At 36.9% G+C, this 10562-nt stretch overlaps 2 protein-coding genes across 2 annotated transcripts; one reads left to right on the top strand and one right to left on the bottom strand.

The window, feature by feature from the left end:
• Positions 1-2477: 2477 nt before the first annotated feature.
• On the top strand, positions 2478-3403 carry LOC147408277 (RING-H2 finger protein ATL29-like). The gene has a single exon (XM_086432901.1). It carries the CDS (start codon positions 2529-2531, stop codon positions 3375-3377), a length of 849 nt encoding a protein of 282 aa, XP_086289027.1. The 5' UTR covers positions 2478-2528; the 3' UTR covers positions 3378-3403.
• A 1032-nt stretch (positions 3404-4435) lies between these two features.
• LOC147408276 (non-specific phospholipase C3-like) lies at positions 4436-10562 on the bottom strand. Its single transcript, XM_086437200.1, has 4 exons — positions 9829-10562; positions 6896-7305; positions 6629-6799; positions 4436-4840 (listed from the first exon to the last, which is right to left on the bottom strand). Exons 1-4 carry the CDS (start codon positions 10449-10451, stop codon positions 4503-4505), a joined length of 1542 nt encoding a protein of 513 aa, XP_086293326.1. The 5' UTR covers positions 10452-10562; the 3' UTR covers positions 4436-4502.

Genomic DNA, 10562 nt, shown 5'->3' with positions numbered 1-10562 from the left:
CGTTTGTTGTGGTTATGGGAGTAAGGTTTGTATTGTTTTGACATGGATGCATTTAGAGTTTGCACCTGAATCCAACTGCCTTTCATTTTGTAGTTGATCCACAGTTTTCACAATAAGAATGAAACAAATGTGCTAATTAAAGGTGGGAAACATCAGGTGGTTTCTAGGAAGCTGGAACCTCTCCCAACTTGGCATGTTGGAAGGTATGTTGGGTTTCTGTTCTCTCCCTTGACTTAGGCCTACCTTCGATATGGAATCATACAAATTAAGTGCATTCTTATATCCAAATTTATCAATAGTTGTTATGAATTTCAGTGGATACTATCCTCTGTACCTATGTTAACCAATTCGTTGGTACCCACAAATCTGTACAAACTGAACCAGTTTGTGGTATGGTTCGTAAAACTAAAGCAAACCACGAACCCACCAAATGTTGATTGGCGCCCCCCCCCCCCCCCCCCCCCCCCCCCCCGCGCTCCTATGCCCCCATCACAGAACCGTAGATCAATTGCCTCAGGATACATAAGGAAAGGATTTATGATTAGGCGTATCCCAAGGCAACTGATCTATGGTTCTGTGATGGGGGCGTGTCAGAAAATCATTATACTTTTTTCATTGTTTACATTAGAATTTGGATTAGTATATTAATTTGTTTCTATTTAACTTGGAATTTTTTAACATTATAATTGAACTTGAATTATATATATGCACAAGCGAACCAAGCTAGTGAACCAATCTAGGGAACCAAAGCGAACAAAGAAACGAACGATCTCTACCTATCCTTAAGAACAGGGTTCATTCTAGAGTGGCAAACCATGAACCCGAATTCGAACCGATGAACCAGGTAACTTAGCTCTGAACTCTGCATGTGGTCAAAGTAACCCACTCTTCACTGTGATGGTTTGGTTAACCTTCTTCTCATTATCATCAAAGATTTTATTCCAAAGATTTGAGGTTGACCGAACAAATTTTATCTCTCCATTCCACACTATCTAGGGGAATGAAGGTCATAGATTCGAATTTTATTCCAAAGATTTGGCTCTGTTACGCAGGTTTTAGTTGTGATGAAGAAACGCGATCGGGTTATAGATTTAATGTGGGGGTAGTGATCCGATTTTTTTGCTCTTAATGTATCATGATTGTTCAATATTGTCAAGAGTGATCAAATTGGGTAGATGTATGTTATTTATTGAGAGTTGCTATTGACACTCTTAACTTTTACTCATTACACACCAATTAAAGATTAAAATTGTGATTAGGCACAAATCATAAGCTCAACATTACAAAATATTATATCACTCAATTCAAACAATGTCAGTAGTTTACAATTATGATTAGGCTTGTAAGAAATCCTAAACCCAAGAAATAGAAACCTAGGGTTTCTATTGGCACCCCAACCTTTACTTATTGTCAATCATTCATTTATTTCTTTTGGGTCAAACGTATTGGAGAGTTTTAAAACCATTATCATCAAGCAATTAAGCACATACACATATAAGACTTCTAAATGACCAAAGAAACGACCCATTTTGCCCTTTTTCTAACTTTTAATAGAGTAGAGTTTTCCAGTAAAGAATTCACGTGATGACTCAAGTTTTAAAGTATTGACTTGTAAAATTCACGAGGTGAGTCTTGGCAAGTCTTAGTCTCGTTGGGGGGCCGAGACGAAAAATTAGATTTGTAAACCATGATCATGAAGTTGTTAAAACTGCCCGAATATAACACTTCAAAATGATAAAAAAGATGAGTTCGACTTTGAAGCAACCCTCCTCGTTCCAAGACACATGGTGTTTTGAATTTATTTTACGCCCCCACATTTTCTCCAAACTTTGAAATGCTTCTTTGAAAATGCCACATGTAATTCAATTGAGAAGGGTCCTTCAAAATTTTGAAGTGTGCTGACCAACCCATTTCTCCCCTTTTCTGACTTCTTTATTAGATTTTTCTAATAAAAAATTAAAAAATTCACGAGATGACTCAAGTGTTAAATTACTGATTCGTCAAATTCACGAGGTGACTCGGGCGAGTCTCGATCTTATTGGGCATCAAGAGTTGAGACGAGGAATTGGTTTGAAGCACGGGCAAATGTAAGACTCAACCCATTTCCCCCCCTTTTTCTGTCTTCTCTATTAGATTTTTCTAACCTCAACCCACGGTTGTAACTCTACATCAAACAAACAAGTGAGATTAGAGGAAAAAAAACAAAGAGTATTCTTCGAGATCTGTAAAATTTAACCGATTAATATTTGTTTGTCTCAAGATACTAGTCCCTTGAAAATCCCTAGCATCTCAACCACCCGTTTCATTAGGAGCCTCAACCATGTTTTGAGTCTAATATTTTCTTTCTTTCTTAGGACTCGCTCAATGACTTTGCTCCCACCGTATACAAGAAACAGACACTGCCACGTCATCATCTCACTAGACCTTACTAAGAGAAAAGAGAGAGAGAGAGAGAAAGAAATTATTCCTCCAAACCCTCTCTCTCTGTCTCTTTTTCTCTCTACCTCTCTGTCTCTGAATTTCCGGCGATGTCAAATGATACAGTCATCTCTCATCGGCCGGAATCTGACACATTTGTCAAACTAAACAACAATGCTTTACCTGTAATACTAACTTTAATACTCATAATTTTCTTCTTTCTTGGCTTCTTCTCCTTATATTTCTGCCGTTACTTAACGGGTCCAACAGGTTTATTTCGTCCTAGTCCCACCTCCAACACAGTCGAACCCAATGCGTCGAGGGCACATGGTCTCGACCCTTCAATCGTCAAATCTTTTCCCACATTCGCTTACTCACTTGTTAAATCTGTTAGACAAGACAAATCTCGGTTAGAATGCGCTGTTTGTTTATCTGAATACGAAGACGATGATATTGTACGTCTAATCACCTTATGCAACCACGTGTTTCATCCTGATTGCATTGATCTTTGGCTTGAATCACACACCACGTGTCCTGTATGTCGCCGGAATCTTGACACATCTGAAAAGTCACCGGATGTAAGTATAACGATACCTGATTCCGTTGAAGAAGAAGAAGAAGAAGGAGAACCACTCCGGAGTCAGGTGCAACTGCAAGTGGAGGAGATGGAGAGAGGGGAAAGAAGGGGAGAGGAGAATGATGATTTGGAAGAAAAAGGAGGTGGACACGTGGCAGCAGATAGGTTCTCGAGGTCCCACTCGACTGGGCACTCGATTGTAAGAGGAGACGATAGATTTACGTTAATATTGCCGGAGCATTTGAAGGAGAGGATCACAAAAGGGCATAATTTGACCGGAAGTTGTACTACATTTGGGGAATTTTCAGGTGATGTCACTATCGGAAAAAGTGGGTTACGTGAACTTTCTGGGTTTTCCGGTGGAGATGTCACAAGAGTTTAAAAAATTTCTTTATTTTTTTATAATTTGTTTTACTAATTATTTCCTTTGCTTTTAGTCTTTCAATTTTTTATTTTTCATCCAATTTTTTATTTTTATTTTTATTTTTTTAAAGTTGGAAATAGGAAAAACTCAATCGAATTTTTTGAACGAGTTGAGTCAACCCTGTGATTCGTGAAATGACCCAATTGAATCAGAAAAATATATTCCAAGACCATTTGTTCTTGGTAAATACTTTAATTAGTAATTTATTTTATTTTATTTTAGTGAAAAACTAGAGTTTTCTTGACATTGTGTAATGATATTTTCCTAAAAATATTATAAAGTCTAAAGGAAAAAAAAAATTAAAATTAGAATATTTTTTAAAGTGTTTAATAAATATAAGATTTTGGAGCTTCCTTACATTTGTTCTGGTCATAACTTTGATGTTAGTATTTGGTATTTTCAATATTAAAATATATAATTTTAATTAATACTTAATTTTTTATGATGGGTTCTGGATCTGAGGATTTGACTAGTGCAGGAGAGAGGCAAGTCTTCTTCGAGCACTATATCTAGCCCAAATCCCCTATGTACATGTAATACTCCCACAAACCACATATACCAGGTAAGCAAGGACAAAACCATGTTGGGGGGGGGGGGGGGGGTTTAACAAGGTGTTTGAAGTGAAGACTTATTAATATTTAATATTTTTAGTGATATCTATTGATTATTCTCAAATTGTGAACTATGCACATTGGATCATATATCAGGATAAAAAGATACCAAAGTAGATGTAACTCAATTGAGCTTCTTGACCAACTATTTTTGAGTTTGTATCTTGAGTCACTTGGAACTTGATTCTAATGAATTTAAAGAAAAGGGGAATGGTGTATTTATGAGTTGTATAATCCGAGTTGTGTAAAGTTGATTCAAATGAATTCTAGTGTTAAGTCACGTTGAAATACAATCAAGTCAAGTGGACGAGTTTTCAAAAATTGTGAGCATGCCTTTCGCAAATAAAAAAGATAGAAAGAACATGAGAGGAGAGCAACCCATTAAACCTAAACCAACATTCAATATATTAAGAAAAATAAATAGCAGTTTATTTAGATTCGAGTATATAGTAAATGGATATTTATTAATAAATTAATTATTGCAAACAAGACAAGAAAACATCTTCTCAGAAAAGGACTTGTTTGCGTCCGATGGTTTCGGTGAGGTCCCTAAAACAACGATCTCAGATTCATCAGCACCGTTCATCTTGGCATTCTCACATCCTTCCCTGAAACCCTTGAAGGATTCCTCACAGTACTTGACAGCTTCAGAAACTTTCATGTCCTGCACTAACTTGTGTGGATAAATGTCCTTTCTATGATCCCCATTTAATGTTGCAGCTAATTGCACCAACTCCTCTTGAAAATCACTCAGCTTTTCATCTTCGTTGGCATCGTTTTCTCTCATCTTCTGTGGCTCCGGCAATGTAACTGCAAGTAAGGATTTTGTTGTCATTATTCAATAATGTTTTTGTAAATATCACGTAAGTCTTACAAAATTATTTAAAAATAAAAAAAAATCTAATAATTTTTGAAAAATGTTTATAAAAGAAACATGGTTTGTTCTCAAGAAATCTTGGATGTTAGAATATATACATAGGAAGGGTGGTGTCCACTAAATCAACAACTTGAAATTTCTTCTTTTGTTTTTTTTTTCACAGATAAATTTTAAAAAATAATTCTTTTTTATCTTTTAATTATTAAAAACAAGGGTCTTATTGTCATTGTGGAAAGAAAATGTTAAGAGAATGATTGATTAATCCCACACATTTTCAATGACATGTAAAAATGCTGTGTCTCACTTTTACTGATGATTTCCACAGTTGCATTTGATCATTCCAAATTATGGGCGTAGTCCATTAGAAATACCACACACCAAGCCCATGGTGAAAATGGTAAAATTCAATAGCTAAAAAATACCAATTGGAATTAATTTTGGCATGCAGACTCTTCACCATGTCTAACATTAAGGGTATGTTTGATTGCATAGAAAGTGACTTTCCATGGAAAAATTGTGATGGAAAATAGGTAGGGTTGGAAAATCAAATTCTATTGTTTGATTTTACTTGGATAAAATCATGAGAAAATTAAATGAGAAAAAAGAAAAAGAAGGAGAGGAGGAGGAGAAAGAAAGATGAGAGAAGGGGGAGAGGAAGAAGATAAGTGGCGGTAGCAGTGGTGGCGACGGTGGTGGTGGCGACAGTGGTGGTGGCGGTGGTGATGATAGTGACGGTGGTGGTGATAGCGGTGGTGGCGACGGTGGTGGTGGCGGTGACGATGGCGACGGAGGTAAGTGAGGAAGAAGATGAGGGGAGAACATGGTGGTGGAGGTGGTGACGGAGGTGAGGGATGGAGAAGGAGAAGAAGAAGAGAGAGAGAGGAAATGTGGTCGGAGATGGTGATGACGGTGACGACGACGGTGAAAGCAACGACGATAGTGATAGTGACGATGGCGAGATTAGTGTAATGGTGGTGGTGGGGGTTAAGAAGAAGATATGAGTGTGAAAAAATTGGAGATGGAAAATATGGGTGGATTTCACTTTCCCACCCATATGGGACAATCAAACATACCCTAAGTTCATTCTTATCTGTGTCTGGGCTTGGGCAAGGATTTTGAGGTCCTACTAGCACCAGTCCATTTACGGCCCAAACCTGGCCCTATTGAAAGACGTGTAGGGCTGGCAATGATCTGGAATATACCTAGTGTCCGAATTGATCCGAAAAACATGAAAAATCGGATTCGAATTGGAATCTTAGATCCTAAACAATTTTGAATCGGATTCAGATATACCCTAATCCGATCTGAACATATTTTAATAATTATTTAATTATTCTTAATTTCGTAAAAATACAAATAGATAAAAGTCATAAAACGTTTTAGTTTTTTTGATTTCCCTCTATATTTGTAGTAGGAAAGAAGTTTTTTTAAAATTTTATATGATTTAAATTTTTTTCAATCTTTTGACCATTGATCATTTGAAAATAAGGCATGTGTTTGGATCGGATCAGTTTCGGATTAAGGATGAAATGAAATGAATCAAATTTGGTTCACATATTCTTTAATCCGTTCGGATCGATATTGGAGTGGTATTGATCCAGTACCGAACATCGATATTGGAGTGGTATTGATCCAGTACCGAACCGATCCATTTACAGTCTTGCGTGCGTGTGTGTAATGGCCACAACAATCATATAAAACTATATATGCTAGTAGTTCACCTGGGCAATCTGTTCTTGGAGTTGTCCTAGTCAAGACAGTCTCAAATGTGCCAGCCCATGCATCACGCTTTGTCAGAAAATCTTTTAGATTAAAAATCTTCTTCACTGTTGCTGGAATCGAGGAATGCTCATACTCTGATGTAGGATATGGTCCTGAAGGCCCATGCACCACTGTAATACAAAACACCAATCAATAACAACTTAATTAGATTTTTACCTTATAAGTAGAACTAATTACGATTAATACCCTAAACAATGTTTGCTTACCCGTTCCTCGTTCAATCCAAGGGGAAATCATGATGTTTGGAACCCGAACACCAAGTCGATCAAACTGAAAATTATAAGGTTCGGGCCCAACGATGTCGTCTGGACTAGGGACTCCGGTTGTTGGAGTCGGGACATGATCGTAGAACCCACCGTGCTCATCATATGTGACTATGAATAATATCTCATTCCATTGGGGACTTGATCTCAATGCCTCGTACACTTGTTTTACGAATTTCTGGCCCTCAGAGACATCATGTGAAGGGTGATCATCGTTCCCAGGAAGCAATTTCATATCAAAATATCGTTGCTCGATTACCACATAATTCGGCAACTTTCCTTCCTTGCAGTGATGCTTGAAGTGCAAATCAAACTGATGGAAATTTCCTATGTATTTTAATTTTCTGAGGTTCCTGTCAATCATGGAAAATAAATGTTAGATCCAATAAAGAAGGTAACCTTTGAACGATTTTAGATATTTTTGGAAGGGTATGTTAAATTCTATTAGGGTATACATGGAACATGAATCTGCCAAGAAATTGGAGTATTGAGAGTTAACAACAACACTTGGAATGAACTCTAGGCTTTGATTCCTCATAAGAGTTCTGTGTTTTGAGACATTGTAAGGCACTTGTGTAGACATGGGGTCCTGGCATGTCATGGGCAGCCTAGGTAGAGTCGGACAGTACATGTCGGGAACAAATGAATGTGGGGTGGTTTGTGGCATGGGACACGTAGAGATGGAGTGATGGAGTTGTAACTCCGAGCATTATTGTTGGAAATTGAAACTCTGCCAAAATTTAGAAGTATTTCCAGTAACAAATCCAAATTTGTATTTCAATTAAGGAAGTGGAGTTGAGTCATGGGATTTGAATTCCAACTTGGTATACCAAATAGATCATAGACTTTGTTCAAGTATTTAAAATAATGAGAAGATGGATACATTACCAAACACACATGACGAACATGAAGTAACAATTTTATAAATATGTAACAATAATAAGAATTTTTTAGTCTCCAACAATGTTTGTTTCAATGTGCAATTGATATGAGAAGATATATAATTCTAAAGTTTCACTAGAAAATGGATCCCTAGAATAACAACAATACTAATTCTAATATAAAATATTTTATTTAAATATAAATTACTGTAAATTTTAAAATTATAACTTAAAATTTAAATATTTGGAACTTAGAGAGGTAAGGGGATGTTTCCTTGTTTTTAAAATCATCTCTTTCATATGTGTTATGTGAGGGAGGCGCTCTACTCTTCCAAGGTTTACCCAGCTAGAGATCAACAGTCAACACCAAAAACAAACACTAATCTATTATTTATGCATCTAGTAATAAAAAAAAAATTAATCCTGTCCCTCTCAAACATTTGAGGAGCAAATTTAATTTGTTTCTTTAATGTTTTAGGGTTTATGTTATAAGCAATATCTCACCAGCAGCAACAACAAAGCATTAATAAAAAATTTGGGGTTGACTAATTGGATTGTGCTCTATTTTACTTTATCGAATGCCAGGTTTTCTGTTTTTTTTTTTTTTTCGACAGGGGTTCTGAAGCTATAGGCCTGACTAGCATGAGCGAGGCAATTGGCCTCTTAGCTAGAGTAACATATCTCACCCAAATCCCCCGGGTACATGCAATACCTGAACCCATAGGCTCAACTAGAGCATCATATCTTGCCCAAGTCCCCCGGGTACCTGCGATACCCCCACAAATCACACATACCAACCAAGCAGGGATAAATCCCTATGGATGGCTGACAAGAGGACTTGAATTCAAGACGTCTCCATTTTTGGAGGGATGCCTTGGCCACTGCGTCCAACCCTTGTTGATTCAAGTTTTTTGTTATTAATAGCAAGTTTATGTCTGCTTTTGCTATATCAATTCAAGTTCTTTTTGATCTTCATCTCATCACTCTTTTAATAGAAACAATCTCAACTAATTCTATTAATTTTCCGATTACTCTTGGTATTGTCTTGAATTTGTTCATTTAGAATTTTATCCTTTTCTTTCTTTCTATTTTTATTTTATTTTATTTATCTTTCCATGTTTCCATCTCAAAATTATTATTCGATATTGATGAAATAGATCAAGAGAAGTGCCCACTGATAAGATCCATTATCAAGATTTCTATAATTTGTAATTTTGCAACATTGTTTATCCATACTCTTGATCTTATGGTATAGCGTTAGGTACGTATGGGTCATGGGTTCATATCTTTCCACTCTTATATGGGTGAGAGGAAGTGTTGAGTGTTTATTGGATAAAAGTTTTATCATCAAAGATTATAATAGTTTTAAAATATTAGCATCACATGTGTGGTTGACTTTTAATGATATCTCATGGCATCTTCAATCAACATGTTATCAAGCAACCCCAATCCTAATTAGAATTATAATAATTATATAATGGTAGGGCTCAACCACTTTTGAAGCTGCCGAGCAAATCCCTCCATAACTTATTTGACATTTTTTTATATTTAACTATTATATTTATTTCAAATTTTAGAAACCACATTTTTTTAAGATAGATAAAAAAACACATATATCAAATCGGTCAAGTTCACCAAAATTGACCACAATTTTCAAAAGTTGGCCCATTCCGAATGGATCTCAGACAAGTCGAGAGGGGGGGTTCAATTTTATATGAGGAATTCAACGTACCTATCCCACCATAACAATGAGATAGAGAGTCAAATCACTTAAAATTAGAATTAAATTATTTAAAGAAATAAATATAATAAAATTATTCTGTTATATTTATTTTTATTTAATGAGACAAATTTTGCTCTTATGCCAGGTTTTCAAATTATTTCAATCAATCAGCCTGTTTTTATAGTGTCTTGGCCCACTAGGGGGGCCTAAGTGTATGCCACGTGGCATAACTTCGTTGTTTGGAAGGCAAAGATGGAGGGAAACAACTTCACCTGTAGAAAAGCGTGGACGGAAAATACTGATAATATACGCCGAAAGTGAACCCAGCCTCATCCAGCGAGTTGAATATGGTCTTCTGTGGATACCCTTCAGCGAGCTTCTTCGTGTCGTTAGTTATCGCACCATGTGACGTGGCAGAGTGTATGAATAACCGGTTTGGTTGGGTTTCGGCTGGAAGCGAAGCGAACCATCGATCACATACTGCGAACTCCGAAACCAACTCTTTGTAAACGGGTACGGATTCAGGTTTAAACCCATTCATAACCGTATCCGACATCCCCTTCTCTATGCTCTCAGCCTGCTGAGCGAACCCACTCATCGATGGAACCTTATTTACAGGAGAAGTTGCACTCCATTGCGCACCGAATACCTGCTCGTAAATTGCTGGGAACGAATGACCTGGGTTCGGGTCAACGTACTCGGAACGGTTCCCGAAATAAATCCGGTCAGATTTCGGATCGGTTGTGGAAATCGGGTTAGATTCGTTTCCGGTTACACCGTTGATTTCAGGGTTTAGAGATTTCATCCAACCCAACATGTGATCGAATGAGCGGTTTTCTTGGACCAAAACCACTACGGTTTTGATGGGAGATGGATTGGTGGTTTTGTACGACATTTTAAGGTATTTCGGTGGTTTTGGGCTGGTGGTGGTGGTGGGTTATAAAGGCGGTTTTAGAGAGAGATTGAGAGATGAGCTTCGTCAATGCTTTGCTCCGATGTGGAGAAA

Source organism: Akebia trifoliata, chromosome 3, assembly GCF_017979445.1.
Source record: "Akebia trifoliata isolate Shusen 1 chromosome 3, ASM1797944v1, whole genome shotgun sequence".
NCBI classification, from domain to species: Eukaryota; Viridiplantae; Streptophyta; class Magnoliopsida; order Ranunculales; family Lardizabalaceae; genus Akebia; species Akebia trifoliata.
This window is presented reverse-complemented; position numbering and strand designations above follow the sequence as displayed.

Bases quoted from the DNA above. Each gene is read 5' to 3' on its own strand.
- LOC147408277 (XM_086432901.1), top strand. From the start codon at position 2,529: ATGTCAAATGATACAGTCATCTCTCATCGGCCGGAATCTGACACATTT.
- LOC147408276 (XM_086437200.1), bottom strand. From the start codon at position 10,451: ATGTCGTACAAAACCACCAATCCATCTCCCATCAAAACCGTAGTGGTT. The intron at 7,306-9,828 runs GTGAAGTTGTTT...CATGATTGACAG, and splicing joins CCGTCCACGCTTTTCTACAG to GAACCTCAGAAAATTAAAAT. The intron at 6,800-6,895 runs GTAAGCAAACAT...TTTGTATTACAG, and splicing joins TTGGATTGAACGAGGAACGG to TGGTGCATGGGCCTTCAGGA.